This window comes from Lynx canadensis, chromosome C1, assembly GCF_007474595.2.
Source record: "Lynx canadensis isolate LIC74 chromosome C1, mLynCan4.pri.v2, whole genome shotgun sequence".
NCBI lineage: Eukaryota > Metazoa > Chordata > Mammalia > Carnivora > Felidae > Lynx > Lynx canadensis.
In genome coordinates, this window is record NC_044310.1 from 21,091,104 (window position 1) to 21,116,240 (window position 25,137).

At 39.5% G+C, this 25,137-nt stretch overlaps 1 protein-coding gene across 11 annotated transcripts in view; it reads left to right on the forward strand.

Annotated features, from left to right (window-relative positions):
- Positions 1-25,137, forward strand: part of PHACTR4 (phosphatase and actin regulator 4) — a 103,343-nt gene that overhangs the window by 44,168 nt on the left and 34,038 nt on the right. Inside the window, exon 1 of one of the 11 annotated variants that reach the window (XM_032594228.1) lies at positions 13,722-14,002. The exons of 9 other annotated variants lie outside the window; for them this stretch is intronic. In XM_032594228.1, the coding sequence (XP_032450119.1) occupies positions 13,957-14,002 (46 nt within the window). In that variant the 5' untranslated portion in view covers positions 13,722-13,956. Of the gene's footprint in view, positions 1-13,721; positions 14,003-25,137 lie in introns of those variants that run through there. One more of the 11 variants, XM_030327857.1, reaches the window with a different exon arrangement.

Sequence of the window (25,137 nt, forward strand, 5' to 3'; positions counted from 1 at the left end):
CCCCACTGTTGAGGATAGATTAGAGAGGAATCAAACTGGAAGCAGGAAGCAGTAAACTATTACTGCCCCAGGCACACAGAGGAGGATGTCAAAACTGAAAGCTGTACTCCACAAACAGACTATGTCAGGCTGGGGAGATTTGTAAAATTGTTTAAAGATACAGAAGACTTTTTGCCCCAAGTGAATGAATCTCAGAAGAGTTCTTTCAGCCCTTTATCTTTTTTTATTTTCCTTCACTACAACTCAGCACAACAAACTGGTTGTCAGCTCCTCCCTGGATTTTAGGACAGGTGGTATCCTGAAGGCCCTTGGTGCATAGGCCCGGCAACCAGATGAGTGTTAGTACAGTGTTTAACAGCTAACTGGATGCTGTGTAATTTCGGGCTTTTTCAGTAAAAGAAATTATTTTTAGGCTGAAAACACAGTAATCAAATTTGCATCTTGAAAGATTTTATTTGGTGATTACATTTTTACAGCCTCATCAGTACTAATAAAGATTATCTTTTCCGAAAAGTTAGACTAGAATTAGGCTAGTTGCTTTAGTATAGATAGGTGAGCAAAATCACACAATTGTCCGTATTTTTTTCTGATGTCACCAGATTGTTGTCCTAAAGTGTTAATGTGTTTCACTGTTCCTTTTTTTTTTTTTTTTTTTTTCCTAATGACAGACGGGGAGCAGGGGAGAGGGGCAGAGGGTAAGAGAGAGGATCTTAAGTGGACCCCATGTTCAGCACGGAGCCCAATGCAGGGCTCAATCCATGACCCTGGGATCATGACCTGAGCCAAAATCACCAGTCGGATGCTTAACCGACTGATCCACCCAGGTACCCCTTTTTATTTTGAAGATTATATATTTTTTTTTAATTTTTTTTTTCAACGTTTATTTATTTTTGGGACAGAGAGAGACAGAGCATGAACGGGGGAGGGGCAGAGAGAGAGGGAGACACAGAATCGGAAACAGGCTCCAGGCTCCGAGCCGTCAGCCCAGAGCCTGACGCGGGGCTCGAACTCACGGACCGCGAGATCGTGACCTGGCTGAAGTCGGACGTTTAACCGACTGCGCCACCCAGGCGCCCCGAAGATTATATTTTTAAGTAATCTCCACACCCAACACGGGGCTTGAACTCACAACCCCAAGACCAAGAGCTGCATGCTCTACTGACTGAGTCAGCCAGGTGCCCCATGTTACTTTTTTTTTTTAATTTTATTTTTTATTTTTTAAAATTTGTATCCAAATTAGTTAGCATATAGTGCAACAATTATTTCAGGAGTAGAGTCTTTAGTGCCCCTTACCCATTTAGCCCATCCCCCCTCCCACAACCCCTCCAGTAACCCTCAGTTTGTTCTCCATATTTATGAGTCTCTTCTGTTTTGATCCCCTCCCTGTTTTTATATTCTTTTTGTTTCCCTTCCCTTATGTTCATCTGTTTGGTCTCTTAAAGTCCTCATATGAGTCAAGTCATGATTTTTGTCTTTCTCTGACTAATTTCACTTAGCATAACACCCTCCAGTTCCATCCATGTAGTCGCAAATGGCAAGATTTCATTCTTTTTGATTGCTGAGTATATATACACACACACACAATAGAGTATTATGTTATATATATACATATACATATATATGTATATATATATGTATATATATATATATATATATATATATACACACACACACACACACACACACACCACATTTTCTTTATTCATTCATCCATCGATGGACATTTGGGCTCTTTTCATACTTTGGCTATTGTTGATAGTGCTGCTATAAACATGGGGGTGCATGTGTCCCTTCGAAACAGCACACCTATATCCCGTGAATAAATGCCTAGTACTGCAAATGCTGGTTCGTAGGGTAGTTCTATTTTTAGGTTTTTGAGGAACCTCCAGACTGTTTTCCAGAGTGGCTGCACCAGCTTGCATTCCCACCATGTTACTTTTTTTAAAACAAGATTTAGAAGGACAGTTTTGTATAATTCAGAACATAATGTTTCTTTGATTTTGAATTTAGAAATTATATGCATAGCTTTTTTTTTTTTTTTTTTTTGCCCCTGTGCTTCATCTCCCAGAATTTGTGATTGTGAAAGATTGAGGGTTTTGAGGGAAGAGAATGCTACAAAAGAGGTGGATACTTCATACATGGAAATCAAAGAATAAAGTTCATTTGAGTTAATAGCTGGAGTAAGTTTTATAGAAACACCACTGATATAATCGTCCTTGGTTCCTATTACAGGAATTACTGTTGACTCATGGGGTAACCAGGTGTTCATTACTCAGAATTTTTATTTAGTAGAGGATGAACCCTTTATTCTCCTACACGTTTTAAAAAAGAATGTTTAAGGAGATTCCTTGTTAGACATTTTTGAATAACTTTTACAAACATTGTAGCTATTATCCGACATTGATTGTATTCTTACTGAATATGTGGCTCAGAATATTCCTTGGTAATGTTTAGATTTCTTTCTCACTTAAAGGGTTGAGGGTCAGATGAGTTAGAGTTATGAAAGAGAAGGAAGGAAGGAAGGAGAGAACTGGCAGTGGCTAATAGTCATCTCTGAGTCATCAGCAGTGAATGCCACTTTACTGGGGAACATTTAACTCGTTTCAAAACCCTGGGATGGGCAGCCCTTTGATTTCTGACTGGTTAGTTTCTACACATCATTGATACCTTGTGGTTTCTTAATAGAGGCCACTAGGGACTTAGTTTTTGTGAATATCATGTTTTATAAAGTACTTTTTTTCTTTAAAACTCCTCAGTCACTTTCACTGTAACTCGTAAAATCTACCTTCAGCGCATGAAAAAGTACTGTTTGGAGAAATAGAAATAATAAATGGATGGCCAATAAGATAGAGGTTGTTAATTTTCTTTAAAAATTTTTTTTTATTTTCTTCATTTCTGAGAGGCAGAGAAAGAGCGCGTGTGGGGGAGGGGCGGAGAGAGAGGGAGACACAGAATCTGAAGCAGGCTCCCCGGCTCTGATCGGTCAGCACAAAGCCTGATGAGGGGCCCGAACTCAGGAACCGTGAGATCATGACCTGAGCCGAAGTCAGTCGCTCAACCGGCTGAGCCACCCAGGTGACCCGAGGTTGTTAATTTTCAATTGATAACAAATGGATATAATTCTTAGTAAATCTTTAAAATAAAGCCATTCTTAGGATGCCTGGATGGCTCAGTCAGTTAAGCATCCAACTCTTGATTTTGGCTCAGGTCATGATCTCACAGTTCATGGCATTGAGCCCTGCGTTGGGCTCTGTGCCAACAGCAGGAAACCTGCTTGGCATTCTCTCTCTCTCTCTCTCTCTCTCTCTCTCTGCCCCTCTCCTGCTTGTATGTGTGCTCTCTCTCAAAATAAATAAGTATTTAAAAAAAATTTTAAATCATTCCCCTTCCTTAGACTTTGAATTAGTATTAATAGTCAAAGACTTTAACTGAGTATTACTAGAAAAAGAAGTAGTAATTCAGTTACTAAAGGAAGAGTGTTACGGGCACCTGGGTGGCTCAGTCGGTTGAGTGTCTGACTTTGGCTCACGTCATGATCTCACGGTTTGTGGGTTCGAGCCCTGAGTCAGGCTCTGTGCTGACAGCTCAGAGCTTGGAGCCTGCTTCAGATTGTATCTCCCTCTCTCTCTGCTCCTCCCCCACTCATGCTTTGTCTCTCTCGCTTTCTCAAAAATAAAATAAACATTAAAAAAAAAAAAAAGAGTGTTAATAGCTTAGTAGTTAGTGCTGTATAAAAAGAAACTTTTTTTTTTTCTTAAACTTGTCAGCATTCCCACATAGTATAGTGCCTTTAGTAGGTTAGTGCCTTGGAAGATAGACACCACACACTGAAAGGTACAGTTAGTGCTGTTTTGTTATTACTAAAAGACTTTAGCGGACTTGAAAAAGGCTTCAGGTGCATTATGTCCAATAGAACTTCCTGCAGAGATGGAAATGTTCTATATCTGCACCATCCATCGTGGTAGCCATGTGTGGCTATTGTGCATCTGAAATTTGGCCAGTACAAATGAAAAACTGAATTGCAAATTGTATATAATATAAACAGATTGAATATAAATTCAAATAATCATATGCAGCTAGTGACCATAGTATTGGACAGTCCATCTGTAGGTATTTGAGAACTGAATAGCATATTTGATAACTGTTAGTTCAGCGACCAATCATTAAAATATACTCCAGAGTAAGCAATATTCATTTGTAGTACCTTTGAAAGTGTCGCCTTTTATTTTGCTTCTCTTAGAACTGATGGAACTATAGTATAGGCATACCTCAGAGATACTGTGGGTTCAGTTCCAGACCACTGCAGTAAAGCAGATTTTGCAATAAAGCAAGCCAAATGAATGTTTGCCAGTGCATGTAAAAGTTATGTTTATACTATATTGCAGTTTACTAAGTGCACAGTAGCATTATGTTTTAAAAATCCATGTACACACCTTATTTTAAAGATACTTAAAAAAAATACAAATATAAGTAAAACCCTGCATTGTAACAGAGTAACTTATTCTCTGAGTGTTCCACGAGATGAACAAACATTTCTAATAAATTTTAACTTGATAAACAAGCAATGTCTTGCAATACGAGTAGTATGTGGTGCCAAATGTCCCATGATCACCATTTAGCCAATGGTTCTTCTCTCTTTCTCCCTCTCTGTGTGTCTCTCTCTTCCTCGCTGTGGGATTGTGGGTGATCGTCTCCCATGCTCGGATGCTCTGTCTCAGGCCGCAGTGTTTGGCAGAAATCAGTGATTTTTCAGAACGTTGGAAGGTGCCCACACTGCCACTAGTATACTTTTTTGTCACTTCAAAGCACCTATAGACAGACCTTTGCTTTTTCATACAAGAGTAAGCTTAGGAATGCTTTGCTTCATTCTAGGTCAGGCTGCCTGCAGATATAGACCCTTTCCTCTGCTGCCTTATTGCCAGTTACATTAAATACAGTAGATGACAAGTTTATTAATACTGTACTGTAATCAACATCCGTTAGTGATAATGAAAGTGGTCCTACACCATAATCCTCCTCTCTCTTCTCTCTCACACCAGCCATGAAGGCTTTCAAAGGTAAGTGTAGGTTAACTTGTTTATTTTTCTTTATATTTTGTATTTTCTTTATTATTTTCTATTATGTTACAATATTGTGATCATTTTTATATGAATATTTTTGGGTTGTGGAACAAATCATCTGAGTTTCCATTATTTCTTATGGAGAAATTCACTTTGATATACAGGTGCTTTGGATTATAAGCATGTTGCCAGAATGAACTATGCTCACAAACTAAGGTTTTACTGTACTTTATTTCTGGAGCACCTGGGTGGCTCAGTCAGAAGAGCATGTGATTCTTGATCTCAGGGTCATGAGGCCAAGCTCCACGCTGAATGTAGAGCTTACTTAAGAAAAATACTTGATTACTAAAAAAACACTAACCATCATCTGAGCTTTCAGTGAGTTGTAATCTTTTTGCTGATAAGAGGGTCTGGCCTTGATGTTGATGGCTGCTGACTGATCAGGGTGGTGGGTGCTGAAGGCTGGGGCAAGTTCTTAATATAAGGCAATGATGTTTGCCACATCGGTTGACTTTTCCTTTCAGCATCATAACATGTGATGCTGTTTGATAACATATTTTACCCACAGCAGAACTCCTTTCAAAATTAGAGTCAATCTGGGGCTCCTGAGTGGCCCAGTCAGTTTAAGTGTCCAACTTCGGCTCGGGTCATGATCTCACAGTTCATGAATTCGAGCCCTTCATTGGGCTCTCTTCTGTCAGGGCAGAGCCTGCTTTGGATCCTCTGTCTCCCTCTCCCTCTGTCTGTCTGCCTGTCCATCTCTCTCTCTCAAAAATAAATAAGCCTTAAAAAATAATTCAAGTCGGGGCGCCTGGGTGGTTCAGTCAGTTGAGCTTCTGACCTCGGCTCAGGTCATGATCTCACAGCTTGTGGGTTTGAGCCCCACATTGGGCTCTGTGCTGACAGCTCAGAGCCTGGAGCCTGCTTTGGATTCTGTGTCCCTCTCTCGCTCTGCCCCTTACCTGCTCATGCTCTGTCTCTGTCTCTGTCTCTGTCTCTCTCTTAAGAATAAATAAAACATTAAAATATAATAATAATAATAATAATAATTCAAGTCAATCGTCTCAAACCTTGCTGCTTTATCAACTAAGTTTATTTGATATTTTAAATGCCTTGTTGTCATTTCAACATTCTTCGCAACACCTTCACCAGGAGGAAATTCCATCTCAAGAAACCACTCTCCTTGCTCATCTATAAGAAGCAACTCCTCATCTGTTCAAGTTGTATCATAGGATCACAGCCATTCGGTCCCATCTTCAGGCTCCACTTCTCGTTCTAGTTCTCTTGCTGTCTCCACCCCATCTGCAGGTACTTCTTCCATTGAAGTCTTGAACACCCCCCCACACACACAGTCATCCATGTGGGAATCCACTTCTTCCAAACACCCATAAATGTTGATATTTTGACCTCTCCTCATGAATCACAAGTGTTCTTAATGGCATGCAGTTTGGTGGATTCTTTACTTTCCTAAAGATTTTCAATTTACTTTGCCCAGATCCATCAGAGGAATTGCTATCTATGACAGTTACAGCTGTGCAAAATTAATTCCTTAAATAATAAGACTTGAAGGTCAAAATCACCCCTTGAGGGGTGCCTGGATGGCTCAGTCAATTAAGTGTCTGACTCTTGATTTCAATCTCACAGTTCATGAGTTTGAGCCCTGCATCAGGCTCTGTACCACCAGTGCAGATTCTCAAGAGACTCTTGGGATTCTCTCTCTCTGCCCCTCCTCTGCTCTCTCTTGCTCTCTCTCAAAATAATAAATAAACTTACAAAAAATTACTCCTTGATCCATGGAATGGCTATTGTGTTAGCAGGCATGAAAACAAAATTAATCTCACTGTACATCTCCATCTGAGCTCTTGGGTGACCAGGTGCATTGTCACTGAGCAGTAGGAATCTTTCTTTCTGGGCAGTAGGTCTCAAGAGTGGCTTAAAAAATTTAGTAAACCATGTTATAAACCGATGTGCTGTCATCTGTTCCATTTGTAGAGTACAGGCAGAGTAGATTTAGCATAGTCCTTAAAGGCCCTAGGATTTTTGGTATGGTCAGTGGGCATTGGCTTCTACTTAAAGTCACCATCTCTATTAGCCCTTGACAAGAGAGTCCGCCTGTCCTTTGAAGTTTTGAAGCCAGCATTGATTTTTTCCTCTCTAACTATGAAATTCCTAGATGGAATCTTGTATTTTAAAGCTGTTTTCATCTACATTGAAAACCTGTTGTTTAGTGTAGGCACCTTCATAAATTATCTTGGCTAAATCTTCTGGAGAACTTGTTGCAGCCTCCACATTGCCATGTGCTGTTTCACCTTGCATTTTTATGGAGATAGCGTCTTTCCTTAAACCTCACGAACTGAACTCTCTTAGCTTCAGACTTTTCTTCTGCAGTTTCCTCCCCTCTCTCAGCCTTCACACAATTGAAGAGAGTTAGGGCCTTGCTCTGATTAGGTTAGGCTTAAGGGAGTGTTGGGGCTAGTTTGATCTTCTCTCTCGACTACTCAAACTTTCTCCATATCTGCAATAAGGCTATTTCACTTTCTTATCATTCATGTGTTCACTGGAGTAGCACTTTTAATTTCTTTCAAGAACCTTTCCTTTGCATTCACAGCTTGGCTAACTGGACCAAGAGGCCTATCTTCTGGCCATCTTGGCTTTCCACATGCCTTCATCACTAAACTTAATAATTTCTAGCTTTTGATTTAAAGCTGTGACTGTTCCTTTCACTTGAACACTTAGAGGCCATTGTAGAGTTATTAATGGACCTCATCTCCATATTGTTGTGTGTCAGGGACTAGCTAAGCTTGAGGAGAGGGGGAGAGATAGAGGAATAGCTAGTCAGTGGAGCAGTCAGAACACACACATCTATCGATTAAGTTCACAGTCTCATGTGGGCCTGGTTCATGGTTCCCCAAAACATTTACAATAGTAAAATCAAAGATCACTGATCACAGATCACTGTAACAAATATTGTAATAGTGAAAAGTTTGAAATATTGCAAGAATTACTGAAATGTGACAAAGAGACACAAAGTGAGCAAATGCTATTGGAAAACTAGTGACAGTAGACTTGCTTGACACAGGGTTGTCTCAGACCTTCAATTTGTTAAAAATGCAGTATCTGTGAAGCAAAATAATAAGTATGTCTAAGTGAGGAAGATGACAGAGAAAGTTAATTGAGGAATTTCTTTACTTCAAGTCTTTATATGTTATCTTCCCAATGAGGCCCTTCTCACACAATTTGTAATTTAGCACTCTCTCTCTCAGCCCACCCTGTTTCCCTTTCCTGAATAATTTTTCTCTACGGTACTTATCACCATCTAACGTACTAGAAAGAAGGCATGAGGTTTTTCCGCACTGTATTCACTACCATGTCCCCAACACCTGGGACAATACCTGATACTTTAGAGGTGCTCAGGAAATAATTGTGGTATGAATATATAAGGCTTGTGGTTTCCCAATAATAATAATCCAATTCATTAAGTGGGTATTTTGCAATATATGGCAAGCACTGAGCTAGATTCATTATATAAAGTACACTATGGCCACTGCTCTTTTCCATAATAAAACACTTTTTGGAGGCATTATTTGAAACAGAACATTGAATTGGTTAAGTCGTTGGTTTGATTCTGCTATAGAATTTCAGAACCAAAAGGGAGCTTGCAATAATTTGATTCAGCCACCTGATGTCACATAGTTGCCTGAAGTTCCATCAGTGTCATTGATAACCTCTTCTCACCTCCCTCTTTCCCTTGTCCTCACAACCTGTGAATCTTTTGGCTTGGCTGTTTTTCCCACACTTTCTCATCTCCATTCAGCTAACTCTCGTTTCCAGCTGGGCCTACCTTTCCCACTGCCTCTACTGCATTCTAAGTGACTCTGTAAATCCTTAACCCAGCCCTGGAAAAACCCTTCCATCTTTCTTACCTGAAACTTTCCTGGTTAATATCATTTCTTACAACTCTCTCCTCAGTTCTGGAAGCATGTCCTGATCCCGTGGGCATCCTTAAGAACTTATTGTCTTCAAAATGGGCAAAAGACATGAACAGACACTTTTCCAAAGAAGACATCCAGATGGCTAACAGACACATGAAAAAATGCTCATCACTCATCATCAGGGAAGAACAAATTAAAACCACAATGAGATACAACCTCACACCAGTCAGAATGGCTAAAATGAACAACTCAGGCAAAAACAGATGTTGGCAAGGATGTGGAGAAAGAGGATCTCTTTTGCACTGCTGGTGGAATGCAAACTGGTGCAGCCACTCTGGAAAACAGTATGGAGATTCCTCAAAAAGTTAAAAATAGAACTACCCTATGACCTAGGAATTGTACTACTAGGCATTTATCCAGGGGATAGAGGTGTGCTGTTTCAAAGGGACACATGCACCCCCGTGTTTCTAGATGCACTATCAACAATAGCCAAAGTATGGAAAGAGCCCAAATGTTCATTGACAGATGAATGGATAAAGAAGATGTGGTGTGTGTGTGTGTGTGTGTGTGTGTGCGTGCGCGTGTACACACACATACATACATACATACATACATACATACATACAATGGAGTATTACTTGGCCATCAAAAAGAATGAAATCTTGCCATTTGCAGCTACGTGGATGGAACTTAGGGGGTATTATGCTAAGTGAAATTAGCCAGTCAGAGAAAGACAAATATCATATGACTTCACTCATATGTGGAATTTAAGATACAAAACAGGTGAACATAAGGGAAGGGAAGCAAAAATAATACGAAACAAGGAGGAGGACAAAACATAAGAGACTCTTAAATAGAACAAACTGAGGGTTGCTGGAGGGGGTGTGGTTGGGGGGATGGGCTAAATGGGGAAGGGGTATTAAGGAAGACACTTGTTGGGATGAGCACTGGGTGTTGTACATAGGGTATGAATCACTGAAATCTACTACTGAAATCATTATTGCACTATATGCTAACTAACTTGGGTGTAAATTAAAAAATAAAATTAAAAAAAAAGAACTTATGGTCTTCAAAACACAAACTGGAAGAAAAAGCAAAAAGCAGAATGTGTGTAACACCAGTTTTTTAGCCTGAGGTCTTTCATTCCATGGAGCTGAAAGCAGTCCGGCGGTGTAACTTCAGTTTCTTCCTCCCATTAACATAGGCCAGCATGTTGCAGGCTTGTAAACATGCATTACTTCATGCCTGCCATACATATAGCCTCAGTGACAGAAAAGCATTATCAGAACATCCCCAGTTTTTCCTAAAGAACAGTGGTGTTTAAATTTAAACGTTGGGGGGGTGGTCATTTATATAAAGAATCTAGGTGGGGCTAGAGGGTGCCAGATATTTTAAGCAACTTCAACCATCATGCTCTTTAAAAATTCTCTTAATCCTCACAACTCTGTGAGTAATTCTCTCCATTTTGCAGGTGTGGAAACTGAGGCTCATGTAAGTTAAAAGTAACTTGTTCAGAGTTGCCTAATCAGTAAACGGGAAAGCTGAAATTTTATGTAGGGCCTCTGTTCCAGGCCTCCAGGGCCTCTGCTCTCTTCCATTGGCAAACCATGTTGCCTTCTGGAAGTTGGGGTAGCAGGGAACAAGAATTACAGTATTTGATGTAGCATAGGAAGCAGGTATGTTTGCTTTTGCATCTAACAAACCAGCCACAGAAAGAAACCAATGCCAAGGCACCTGAACGGTTCATTCAGTTGAGTGTCTGACTCTTGATTTCGGCTCAGGTCATGATCTCACGGTTCATAAGCTCCAGCTGCACGTCAGGCTCTGCTCTATGAGCATGGAAAGCCTGCTTGGGATTCTTTCTCTCTCCCTCCCTCTCTCTGCCTTTCCCACCCCCCCACTTGTGCACTCTCTTCTCTCTCTTTCTCAAAGTACATAAATAAACTTTAAATTTGCCAGGTGGTAAACAGCAGCTATACCAGGATCCATAAATCTATCTGTTGTACTCTGGTATGGTCCTATCAACATAAACTAAATTCTCCAGTACTGTTTCTGGGCTGTGAGTGTGTGTGATGTGCCTGGTTTAAACTTATTCACAGTAATCGTTTTGTCTGGGCTGTTCCATCTGCTTGCTGTTTTTGTATACCAAACCTGATTGTGTTCAGACTTCCTCCTTGGCCTGCTTCTTCCAATATGCTCCCTGGATTCATGATACAAAAATGTCATCCTCTTCCGTTTCTGACTAACCTCTTTGTAATGACTTTTTTTGCCATGCACCATTGTCTGGCTACTCCTGACTTGGCCTTTCCTTTCTGGACTTGTTTTCTTTTACTATAGCAACTGTGATAATTACTGCTTACATTTATTGAGAGTTTTCTGTGTGCCAGGCACATTGCAGAGGGCTCTATTTATGTTCGTGTCATTTAATCCTCACAACTGCCTCGTACTGCTAAGTGTGGTTATGCTCATTTTACAGAATGGAAAATCGAGACACAGAGAGGTAAAGGAACTTGCCTAGTGTTAACACCTAGTGATAGATCTGGAATTAAAATTTCAGTTGCCTCCAAAGCACATCCTCTTTTTTATATATAAAATAAAATAAAATAAAATAAAATAAAATAAAATAAAATAAAATAAAATAAAATAAAATTTTTTTAATATTTATTTTTGAGAGAGAGACAGAGCATGAGCAGGGGAGGGGCAGAGAGAGAGACACACGCAGAATCCGAAGAAGCAAGAACTGTCACCACGGTACGTGATGTGGGGCTGGGACTCACGGACTGTGAGATCATGACCTGAGCCGAAGTCAGACGCTCAACCGACTGAGCCACCCAGGCACTCCCAAAGCTCATCCTCTTAAACATACGCTGTGTTACATCCATGATGAAGAAGATGATGGTGATGATGATGGTTACTACAATATGTTGAGCACCTACTGGGTGCTGGGCAGCAGGTGCCACCTTTTGCCTCCCATTTTACAGTGTGGAAACTGCTGTTACACATGCTCTGCTTTTAGGCTAATAAGTAAGTGCCAGAGTTTGAAGGTATTGGATATTCTTGCATTAGAGCATTCTTTCAGTATGTTTTTCCTTTTACTCTCTTTCCTATTTTATTTTATTTTTTTTTTAAACGTTTATTTATTTTTGAGACAGAGAGAGAGAGAGCATGAACAGGGGAGGGCCAGAGAAAGAGGGAGACACAGAATCTGAAACAGGCTCCAGGCTCTGAGCTGTCAGCACAGAGCCCGACGCGGAGCTCGAACCCATGGACCGTGAGATCATGACCTGAGCCGAAGTCGGACGCTTAACCGACTGAGCCACCCAGGCGCCCCTCTCTTTCCTATTTTAATGGTCAACGTAATAATGTTTTTCTGACTGCTACCAGTATTAACAATTAAAATGTTGCCTGAGGTTTTCTACACTTTTTTTTCTTACCATTGCTTTGGCTTTATCATTTTCTTATTTGTTATCTTTGCTATTTTTTTTTCCGTATCAAAAGCAGATAAAGGGGATAAAATAACGGGGGGAAAGGAGAAGGTACTAAGGAAAGGTAAAAGGAAATTCCAGATACTAGAAATTCTTCTGTGAGCTCGGTTTGGAATACTAAGATTTAAACTAAAAGCTTTGGGGTTTTGTTGTTGTTGTTGTTGTTTGTTTTGTTTTTCGCAGCCGTCATTTGTTGAAGGAATATTAGGGCTTTGGCACTTACAAACTTGGTGACATAAGTCACAGTATTTGACCTTACTAACCTTAGTTTCCTAATCTGATAATAGGTTAAATAATATGCTCTTCACAATGTATGGTTAGTTGTGGCAATGATTAAATCCAGTAACCAATGTCAACCTCCATAATGTAGTGCTCAGAAGTGTTAGTTTACCATTTTTACCTTCAGGTGTTAATGAAATAATCCAGCGTATGTGGCTAAACACTGCAGCTTGTGTTAGATATGGCTTTTTGCATTTAGCAAATTAAGTGTTAGCATACGCAGGTATGTCTGTGGATAAAAATTCATCAAGCTGTATCCTTAATATTTAAGTACTTCGACTATATGTAAGTTAGTTATATCATTAAAAAAGAAAAATCAGTATGCAAGTTGCACCTTCAGTTGGGACATGTGGTTAGCTGATATTTTCATGTATTATATGCAACACAACATGTGGGGTCATTACCTATCATTTTGTAATCCCCAAGGTCATTTAGTGGTTATTGAGCTTGAGCAGGAAGAGAAATACTGTCAAACATTTATTTCAAATTTATTATTTTAGTAAGCAAAATTTTCAGAACTATTTATTTTTAGGGAAGGTATATTCAGTCCTAAACTATTACTCCTAATGTTATTAATTCCCTGTGTATAGATCTCATCCTGCTTTGGATCTGCCACTTATAGGTAGGAAATACTACAGTTTTAGAGCAAGCCGTGAAATGTGAGAACAGTCGGTACTTTTGAGGCAAGCCTGTCTTGAAGACATATCTTTGAGTCTACCTCCTTTCCCATCAGTGTGTAATGCACAACCCTGACGTTTTGTGCATGATTACATCTACAAGTTCTACTCTGGAGTAGGCTCCCAATCTTCTATAGCTGTGAATCTGGAGAGTTATAAAAAAGCTCAACGGCAGGAGAAGTAGGTGTGGCCTTTCGGGGCGGGCCACACAGCAGCCCGAATGTAGTTGGCAGTCTCCTCCCCTTCCTGCACTTGAGTTCTTCACAGTGTGCGCTCTGGAATGACAGGCATTCCTGTGTGAAGAGAGCCAGCGTGAAGACATATTTGTAAGAACCACAAGTGCCCAGGCTGGGATACAGGGAACAGAAACTCCAGCAAATTAACTCACCTCATGCTTTTTCCCGACGTTTGGCAGTGACACTGAGAGAGGAGTGCATGTCTCTTCTTTATGTGGATTTGTCTTTTTAAGTTTTCTTTGGTCCGGGACAGTTTGTTGTCGTGAGACACATCAGACAATTTAATCATGGGGCAAGCTGACGTCTCCAGACCGGTAAATCCAGATGCAGTTGGTGAGTAATAGAAGGCAAAGAAATTTTGACAGAGGCAAGGCAGATGAAGATGTGAAATTGAATATTTTATAGGGAGTTGACCAGGAAGATTTTGTTGTTTATAACTTTAGGATGTGTACAACTTTGTGAAGAATGAATGAAACGTTGTAAGTTGTTTTTCATTCAATTATATTAATTTGCCACTCATAGTTTTGTTTTACTTGAGCCCTTCGGAGTTTTTTTTTTATATAATAGCGTAGGGAAACTATCTATTAATTTCTTGCCCTTGCAGAAGAGAAGTGCTACAGGAACTCATATTTAGAATTCAATGTTTTACTAGCGTGTTGCAGGACTTGGTGTGTATATGGTATGGAGGTAGCACAGCTGATTTCTATAAATGGGACTTTTTTCAAGAATTGACATAATTTCTTAGACTCAGTTATATATACATCCTCCAGATAAGTCTCAGGCTTTTCCCATTGTGCTGGTGTTTCCATTTCTCGTAAGGCAGTTCTTTGATATAAACATTTCTCAAGTCAGTGCTTTATATTTGAAGTGTTTTTGTCTCAGAGATAGCTAGAGAGCAAGCTGGTAATTACAAGTGTAGCTTAGAGTTTCAAGGCTTGTAAGTGAAGTGGAAGTCCATTGTCACTGAAGACTCATTTTCCCAACCGTGTGGAGTTTTGTATAAGATGAAGATGGAAAGGTGGGAAAAATAGTTTTAAGTGGGTATTTGTTAAAGGGTTGAAAATGTAAGCAAAGTGGGGGAAAGCCTATGAATCATTTCTTGATATTACACTCTTAAAAAAATGATTTGTACCTTCTCTTTGATTTAGGAAGTAGCAGAAAACGTGTTCAGTCCTAGGCTGCTCTTTTTTCAGAAATGAAAAATGTTGATGACTTTAAAGAAAACATTTAAAGTGTGGGAACACAGGTAGCATTCCCAAATATCTCGTGATTTAATATTATTTAGTTTCTAAAAGTGTGTTTCCCCCCTGAGATCTTGCCAGATGAAGTTCCTACAAAGTATTTTTCATGTTTTACTGAAACTGAAGCACATGGATCACAAAGTGAATCACAAAGCAACAGATTTTTAGGACCAAAGTCAGGACTTGATTCACTTCACCTTGATCATGAGAAATTTTTAAAACTTTCTTTTATTTTTAGTGAGATTTTTCATAAATAGAAAAAAGCATAGACAAAAAATACACAAAAATATAAAGGATCCTTTGGGCCACTGCCCAGCTTAAGAAATGAAATTAAAAACAGAGATATCCCGCTCCACCCCTCTCTCTATGCCCATGCCCGCATTCCCTTGTGATGACATTTTGTTTCTTTGGTCCCAGAGGTAACCACTCTCCTGAAATTGATAAATTCACTTTTGGGTCACTAACTTCTCCTGTAGTTCTTCATTAATAAGGATAAGGATCTAAACAATGCTAGGCATTTATCTATGAGATGGAAATGAATGGTATTTGAAAACCAAGAAATAGGCAAAGAGATATAAATTACTGATAGGATATAACTTACTTAGGAAGAATGCCCATCTAACATCTATATACAAAAATATTTCATCTAAGTAGATAAAGTTTGATATTTTTGTTTGATAAAAAGTGAGCCTCAAATTCATCAATTTTTCTGTCTACCAATAGTCCTAAGAGCAGAACTAGAAATCACTCAGGCACCTAAGATTTTTATATTCTCTCTAGATTTTTTTTTTTTTTTTTAAGAGAGTGAGCACAAGCAGGGCAGAGGGACAGAGGAAGAGAGAGAGAATCTCAAGCAGAGATCATGGGATCATGACCTGAGCTGAAATCAAGAGTCAGGTGTTCAACCTACTAAGCCACTCAGGTGCCCCTGTTCTCTCTAGATTTAATTTTTGGGTTTTATTTTCTATTTCCTAGATAATTCATAGGTGGCTGTAAGCTATTTTAATGGAGACTATAGTATATTTCTTATAATTCAGGATTTATTCTATTTGAGTAAATCAGGGCCAGGTCATGAAGGGTCAACATTGACACCTTTGAGAACTACGCCATTGCTTTATTTTATTTTATTTTATTTTATTTTATTTTATTTTATTTTACTTTACTTTATTTTTTAAGAATTCTTTTTTTTCAGATTTATTTATTTAAAAATTTTTAAGTTTATTTGTTTATTTTGCAAGAGAGAGAAAGAGCACAAGCAGGGGAGAGGCAGAGAGAAGGAGAGGCAGAATCCCAAGCAAGCTCCGTGCCATCAGCACAGAGCCCAATGTGGGACTCAAACTCCCAAACTGTGAGCTGAGATCAAGAGTCGGATGCTTAACTGACTGCACCCCTTTTATTTATTTTTTTAATGTTTATTTTTTAGAGAAAGCACGAGGGGCAGGTGCAGAGAGAGAGAGAAAGAGACAGACAGAGGATCTAAAGTGGGCTCTGCGCTGACAGCAGAGAGACCGACGTGGGGCTGGAACTCATGAACTGCAAGATCATGATCTGAGCCAACATCAGACAATCAGCTGACCACCCAGACGCCCCAAGATTTCTTTTATTAAATTTATTTTTTTGCACTTTTTAAAAAAGTTTATTTATTTATTTTGAGAGAGACAGAGATAGTGCAAGTGAGGTAGGGGCAGAGAGAAGAGGAGACAGAGAATCCGAAGCAGGGTCCACACTGCCAGAGATCACAAAACTGCTAGATCATGACCTGAGCCAAAACCAAGAGTCAGACGCTTAACCAACTGAGCCACATAGGCACCCCAAGATTTTTTATTATTTTTTTAAATATTTATTTACTTTTGAGAGAGAGAGACAGAGCATGAGCGGGGTGGGGGGTTGGGGGGGGTGTGGGGAGCAGTGAGAAAGAGGGAGACGCAGAATCTGAAGCAGGCTCCATGCTCTGAGCTGTCAGCACAGGGCCCGATGCAGGGCTCAAACTCACAAACTGTGAGATCATGACCTGAGCTGAAGTCAGACGCTTAACCAACTGAGCCACCTAGGTGCCCCTAGATTTATTTTATTTTTTTTTATATATATATATATATGAAATTTATTGACAAATTGGTTTCCATACAACACCCAGTGCTCATCCCAAAAGGTGCCCTCCTCAATAGCCATCACCCACCCTCCCCTCCCTCCCACCCCCCATCAACCCTCAGTTTGTTCTCAGTTTTTAACAGTCTCTTATGCTTTGGCTCTCTCCCACTCTAACCTCTTTTTTTTTTTTTCCTTCCCCTCCCCCATGGGTTCCTGTTAAATTTCTCAGGATCCACATAAGAGTGAAACCATATGGTATCTGTCTTTCTCTGTATGGCTTATTTCACTTAGCATTACACTCTCCAGTTCCATCCACGTTGCTACAAAAGGCCATATTTCATTTTTTCTCATTGCCATAGATTTATTTTATTTTTAGAGAGAGAGTGCACGCATGAGCAAGAGAGTGGGGCAGAGATACAGAGAGAGAAAGAGAATTTTATTTTTTATTTTTGAAAGAGCAAAAATCTTAGGCAGGCTCCATGCTCAGCACGGAGCCGGAGGTAGGGCTTGATCTCATGACCACGGGGTCATGACCTGAGCCAAAATCAAGAGTTGAATGCTCAAGCCACCTGGATGCTCCACTACACCTTAGCTTTAAAGGCTTTTACCAAACATAACTGTTTCTTCATGAAATTGAAGAGGCATTTCAGTGGATGAGTGTGTGGAAAGTCTTATCAGATTCTTTGGAAGGATAAATGTACAAAGTAAATTAAGATTTAAATCATTTGTTTACAGTTCTAGGCCTATAATATAGTAATTCATTTTAAACTTTAAAATTGATGGTATTGGGGCACCTGGCTGGCTCAGTTGGTAGAGTAGGCAACTCTTGATCTTGGGGTCATGAGTTCGAGCCCCATGTTGGGGGTAGAGTTTACTTAAAAAAATTAATAAAACTGATGGTTCTAAGTTTAGCAAGCTAAGTGAAACAAAATTAATTACTGGGTATATTGAATATATTTCTTATTATTTAAGGCACTGTAAATGTTTTAGTGGATGCTGATAGATATAAATCATGTCTATGCCCTTGAGAAGTTTACTTTCTAGCTGAGAATTTAAATATTAAAAGAAAAAATCCAAGATATTTATAAATTTAAGATAATGTATATTCTTAGGGCATCTGGCTAGCTCAGTCAGTGGGACATGCAACTCTTGATCTTTGGGTTGTTGATTTGAGCCCCATGTTGGGTATAGAGATTTCTTAAAAATAAAATCTTTAAATAAAAACAAAACAAAAAAACAGATAAGATGTATTTCTTTCTTAGTTGACCATAGCTTATGTTGGATGTCCAGAGCTGTTAATTAAGAAGAGTCTGCTTTCGGGGCGCCTGGGTGGCGCAGTCGGTTAAACGTCCGACTTCAGCCAGGTCACGATCTCGCGGTCCGTGAGTTCGAGGCCCGCGTCAGGCTCTGGGCTGATGGCTCGGAGCCTGGAGCCTGTTTCCGATTCTGTGTCTCCCTCTCTCTCTGCCCCTCCCCCGTTCATGCTCTGTCTCTCTCTGTCCCAAAAATAAATAAAAAACGTTGAAAGAAGAGTCTGCTTTCAAATAAATAACCTTTGCATGGGGAATCATATGCACATAGATAAGGTGTTATGTCAGTATCCATCTAGAGTTTTACCATAGGACCTCTCTAATAATTGGTGAGTTAATCAATTATTTAAATCCAGAGTAGGAGTTTATGCTGTAGTGTCCATTCAGGGGAATAAGCAATTATCCTCAGTAGTTCGTATAAAATTTTTTTTCCTCAAGTGAAATATGTCCATAGGAGAAGCCTGTATATTTACTCAGAGAAAATGTTCAAGTAGTAATACTTTGTAGTTCTTGATCAGTATAAAAGCTCTTTCTGTCTTCACTAAAATCCTTTACTGTGTATCAGATTAAAGCAGCCAGCTAATTATTAGCACATGTCCTTAAATTAGGCACAAGACCAAATAATTTTATTTTGTTTTCAATATATGAAGTTTATTGTCAAATTGGTTTCCATACAACACCCAGTGCTCATCCCAAAAGGTGCCCTCCTCAATACCCATCACCCACCCTCCCCTCCCTCCCACCCCCCATCAACCCTCAGTTTGTTCTCAGTTTTTAAGAGTCTCTTATGCTTTGGCTCTCTCCCACTCTAACCCCTTTTTTTTTTTTTTCCTTCCCCTCCCCCATGGGTTCCTGTTAAGTTTCTCAGGATCCACATAAGAGTGAAACCATATGGTATCTGTCTTTCTCTGTATGGCTTATTTCACTTAGCATCACACTCTCCAGTTCCATCCACGTTGCTACAAAGGGCCATATTTCATTCTTTCTCATTGCCACGTAGTACTCCATTGTGTATATAAACCACAATTTTTTTATCCATTCATCAGTTGGTGGACATTTAGGCTCTTTCCATAATTTGGCTATTGTTGAGAGTGCTGCTATAAACATTGGGGTACAAGTGCCCCTATGCATCAGTACTCCTGTATCCCTTGGGTAAGGGACCAAATAATTTTAATAAACTGTACTCTACCATTTAGTCTGGAACTTTCTTTCTCTCTGCCTTTCTATTCTCTTATCTCTAGGTTTGTGTTTTTGTTTTTTCCTTTTTGACCCTTCATATATTTTTCATTCAAAAATTAGCCTCTTTTTTTTTTAACTTTTACATAGGAATATATTGCTTTAAAAGGTACCGTATTATAATATTTTCCTCTTTCCTACATTCGTTTTCCATCACCTTTTGATTCATTTTGCTCTAAAATTCATAGTTACGGGTTCTCAAGCCCATGATGATGGAGTAATTTGGGGCAAGGTGATTTAGAAATATAGGGTAAAATCAGTAAGGAGAATGTTGGATGGATAAAATTTAATGTAGGTATATAACAATATTAACATAGGAATAAATAATAGATGGGTTAATTAAGAATAAACTACTTCGTAACCCTTTGAAGAAAAACTTGGCATTATTTGGTCATGAGAGTTATCAGAGACATTTTTTCATACTTACCGAGGTGTAACAATAAATGGTTTCCTCCGGGAAAGAAGGAACAGGCACACTTTCCACATGTAGTCAGGAATGAGGAGGAAGCAGTAGAATAGGAGTCTGACATGGACTCCTTATAATAGGGTTTTCTGTTATCGAATGTGGCCTGCCAACCACAAATTATTGACCCTTCTCTCTGCTCCAGTGGATTTTCTCAACAGCCCCTTTTTCTCCTTGCAGGAAAACTTGGGAAAGTTTAAGCCTTTTTTCCATGAGAGAATCTATATTTTCTGGCACCTCACTATAAAACCTTCCTCTCAACTTGGAATTTTTATCAAAAAGTGTACACATTTTGATTCAGTCATGGCCAGAAAACTATTTTACCAGAGTTGGAATCCCAGACCTAACTGTACCTGCAGGTGCAGAGAGAGACTTTCTCCCTATCTTCTCCAGTGCTTTGCCCAATTCTATTTCCTGAAGGTCAGAACCTTGCAGTATTTCCAAGGGAAGTTATGGGCCTGCTCTAGACAAAGCCTGCTTTGTTCAGTAGTGGCAGATTTTGCTTTCTGTAATTTTGTTGTAGTTTTCTAAAACAGTTCTTTAAATCCAATAATAATCCTCTTTTAGAAGGCAAAAATGAGTAAGTGCAGTAGTGTAAGTACCATAAATTAATGTTCTCCATTTACAAGGTTTTGATGCTGTTAAAATGCTTGTATAAACACAAGATCTGTTTCAAACTCAATGAGCATTAAAAAAAAAAAATCCCAGAACTATTAGATTATAAAACTAACTGATCACAATATATGTAAGGCAAGTCATGCAAGTCATGCTTAAACTTAAAAAAGGATAATTAACACTTTTTTTTTTTTTTTGAGAGATGGTGTAAGTGAATGAGGGGCAGAGAGAGAATCCCACAAGGGGCAGGGAGAAAGAGGGAGGGAGAGAGAAAACTGGGCTCACTGGAAGCAGGGCTCATGCCCACCTGATGCAGGACTTGAACTCACAAACCGTGAGATCATGTCCTGAGCTAAAGTCAGGACATGCTTAACTGACTGAGCCACCCAGGCGCCCATAATTGATACTTCTTGATAATGGAGCGTGTATCTTGTTGCATAAAACTATAGATTTTTAAATTTTTGACAAAAAGCTGGTTATTATAAAGGATTTATGGGTAAAATGGGAAAACTTTATACACTTTAAATCTAAACATTTTAAAACTTAATAAGGTACAAGAAATAGAGGTGGAACTAAGACCCAATAATTTTGTTACTTACTATAAACAAGCCTAATGAAGGGGAGAGGGTAGTGAAGGCTGTATTGAAAACTAAGTTTTCACTGACTCCAGTTGCCTGTGCCTTACTTTACCTTCCAACATGGGTAATTCAGAATTGGTTATAGGGGTGCCTGGGTGGCTCAGTAGGTTGAGCATCAGACTTGATTTTGGCTCAGGTCATGATTTCACGGTACATGAGTTCGAGCCCCTCATTGGGCTCTGCACTGATAGTGCAGAGCTTGCTTGCGATTCTCAGTCTCCCTCTCTCTCTGCCAGTCTCTCTCTCTCTCCCTCCCTCTCTCTCTCTCTCTCTCTCAAAAATAAATAAACTTTAAAAAAATTTGGTTATAAGTCAGGGGCACCTGAGTGGCTCAGTTGGTAGAGCATCTGACTCTTGATTTAGGCTCAGGTCACGATCCCAGGACCTATGTTGGGCTCCTAAACATGGAACCTGCCTAAGATTCTCTCTGTCTCTCTCAGAACACCTGGGTGGCTCAGTTGGTTAAGTGTCCAACTCTTGATTTCGGCTCCGGCCATGATCTTACAATTTGTGAGATTGAGCCCGACATCGGGCTCTGTGCTGTCAGCACAGAGCCTGCTTGGGATTCTTCCTCTCCCTCTCTCTCTGCCCCTCCTCTGCTTGCTCATTCTCTCTCTAAATAAGTAAATAAACATCTTTTTTTTAATTTAAAAAAAGATTCTCTCTCTGACCATTTTACCTGCTAGCATTCTCTCTCTCTCTCTCTTAAAAAAAAAAAAAAAAAAAAGAATTGGTTATAAATCATATTCAGATTTCTGATAACAAACATTATCTTTGACCTATGGCTTTTTGTTTAACCCTGTTTTATCCTTATCTCTAGCAAGTAATGTAGGTGTAATGTATAACTACAGCTAATAGTTAATGAATACTTTATCTGAAGATGAAAAGTGTTAAGTAATTTTTAATAATAATATACATTTGGGGGTACCTGGGTGGCTCAATCAGTTAAGCGTCCAACTCTTGAGTTCAGCCCAGGTAATGATCTCACACTTCGTGAGTTCGAGCCCTGTGTTGGACTCCATGCTGACAGCGGGGAGCCTGCTTGGAATCCTCTCACTCTCTCTCTCTCTCTCTCTCAAAATAAAAAATAAACTTAAAAAAATATTACATGTTTATTAAAAAATCACCCCAGAAATTCGTCTGGAACAACTAAACTGGAACTAAAAAACCTGAATTAATATCAATCAGGAAAAATCTGAGGGTTGAAGAAAGAAAGTAATAGAACTCTGCATAATACATGGTATAAGGAACAAGTCTAGGGATGTCTGGGTGGCTCAGTCATTTGAGCCCAACTCTCGGTTTCTGCTCAGGTCATGATCTCATGGTTTATGAGACTGACCCCTTCATCAGACTCTGTGCAGACAACATGAAGCCTGCTTGGGATTCTCTCTCTTTCCCTCTCTCTCTGCCCCTCCCCCCTCAAAATAAATAAATAAACATTTAAAAAAAGGAAGAAGAAGCCTATGAAGTATGACGTGCTACAGCTTGAGTGAGGGAGCAGGTAGTTTAAATACCAGGGCATAGTGTCAGGGTACTCCTGAAACCAGAAATTCCAAACTAATTTGATTGGTTATCTTCCTCTCCCAACCTCCACTACCTCCAAAAAACACCAAGATCTCCAACTCTGACATACTTTCCTAGTGGGCTGCATGACTCAAAGAAAAAGGTATTTTCTTTAGGACACACAATCATAAAACTATAACCAGCATCCTATACCCAGTGTTCTGGCAAACAAAGGGAAACTACCTTGTTTGGGCTCTCATGGAAAACAGAATGGAGCCATAAGGCCATTTTTAATTCCATAACTAGTTTAAACAGAAACAATGGAGTATACAAATGTGACTCCAAGTCTGTATTTCTTAATTTATTTATTTTGAGGGAGAGAGAGAGAGAAAAAGTGCAAGTGGGGGAGGGGCAGAGACAGGAAAGAGTGAGAATCCCAAGCAGGCTCCGCACAGTCGGATGCTTAGCTGACTAAACCACCCAGGCTTTTTTTTAATCATTAAATTTTCATCATTAAAAAATTCTAAAGAGATGATTTCTAGATTCTTGAATATACTTTTTTTTGTATGATTTTTTTCATCTGTCAGTTTCTCTTTCTATTGCAGTTTTGTAAGCAATGCAATTGAATTTTCTTCCTGTCATAGTAAGAAACCTGAATCACTGAATCCAAGAATGCTACAGGGCGTAGTGGCTTCATTAGATCTGTCAGCTGCAGGCATCACGGATTTATGCATACATTCTACACCTGAAAAATTTACATCTGATGAATTTAGGTCATCATTAAATTTGGTCTGTAACTCATTTTGCACAAGGTTTTACTCATGGCAAACAGGGGTGGGCAGTATGCTTAAAAGAATATGGGAGTAGGGGCGCCTGGGTGGCTCAGTCGGTTGAGCGTCTGGCTTCGGCTCAGGTCATGATCTCACGGTTTGTGAGTTCGAGCCCTGCATCGGGCTCTGTGCTGACAGCTCAGAGCCTGGAGCCTGTTTCAGATTCTGTGTCTTCCTGTCTCTCTCTGCTCCTCCCCTGCTCGTGCTCTGTCTCTCTCTCTCTCTCTCTCTCAAAAATAAATAAACATTAAAAAAAAAATTTTTTTTAAAGAATATGGGAGTAGAAAGTATTGTTTGGGTAATCCAAATCCACTCACTTTAACATGTATTACTGCTCCAAATATCGAGGAAATATATCCTTGAGTAGTTTCAGACTGATTTTCATGTGGGAAATAATGCATTTTTATAGGAACATAGGTTTAGGGAGAATTGTTTTCTTTTGTGTACTTATGTATATGCTGGACTTGATTTTGACTCTAGCCATGATCTCACAGTTTGTGGGATGGAGCCTCACATCTGGCTCCACACTATCAGTGCGGAGCCTACTTGGGATCCTCTGTCTCCCTTTTTCTCTGCCCCCCTGCTCGCTCATGCTCTCTCTCAAAATAAATTTAAAAACATTTAAAAAGCGCATTAAATATAAATGGACTAAACACTCTAAAGGACAACAGTTGTCAAACTAGATAGAAAAACAAAATCAAGGCAAAAGTTTCATTAGATTGACACAGGGAATTTCATAATGATAAAAGGGTATTTTAATAGAAAGATATAACTCTAAATTTCTATATATCCAATAACATGGCTTTAAAGTATAGGGGCTCAGGGTGCCTGGGTGGCTCAGTTGGTTACGTTACTTTGGCTCAGGTCACAATCTTGCGGTTTGTGGGTTTGAGCCCTGCATCAGGGCTCTTTGCTGACAGCTTGGAGCCTGGAGCGTGCTTCAGATTCTGTCTCCCTCTCTCTGCCCATCCCCCACTTGCGCTCTGTCTCTCTGTGTCAAAAATAAACGTTAAAAAAATTAAAATAAATAAAGTATAGGAGCTCCTGGGTGGCTCAGTCATTTGAGTATCCGACTTCAGCTCAGGTCATGATCTCACAGTTTTGTGAGTTCAAGCCCTGCATCGGGCTCTCTGCCCCTCCCCCTCTCTTGCTTTCAAAATAAATAAACATTTAAGAATATAAATAAATAAAAATTTTATAAAACAAGGGCACCTGGCTGGCTCAGTCAGAGGAACATGTGACTCTTAATCTCGGGGTTGTTCCTTCTAGCCCCACATTGGGTATAGAGATTACTTAAAAATAAAATCATATTTTTAACTTATTTTTTTTAATTGTTTTTAAATGTTTATCTTAAAGAGAGTGTGTGTGAACAGGAGAGGGGATGAGAGAGAGGGAGACACAGAATCCAAAGCAGGCTCAACGCTCCAAGCTGTCAACACAGAGCCTGACTGGGCTCGAACTCTCACAAACCGTAAGATAATGACCCGAGCCAAAGTTGGATGCTTAACTGACTGAGCCATCCAGGCGCCTCAGAAGTAAAATAT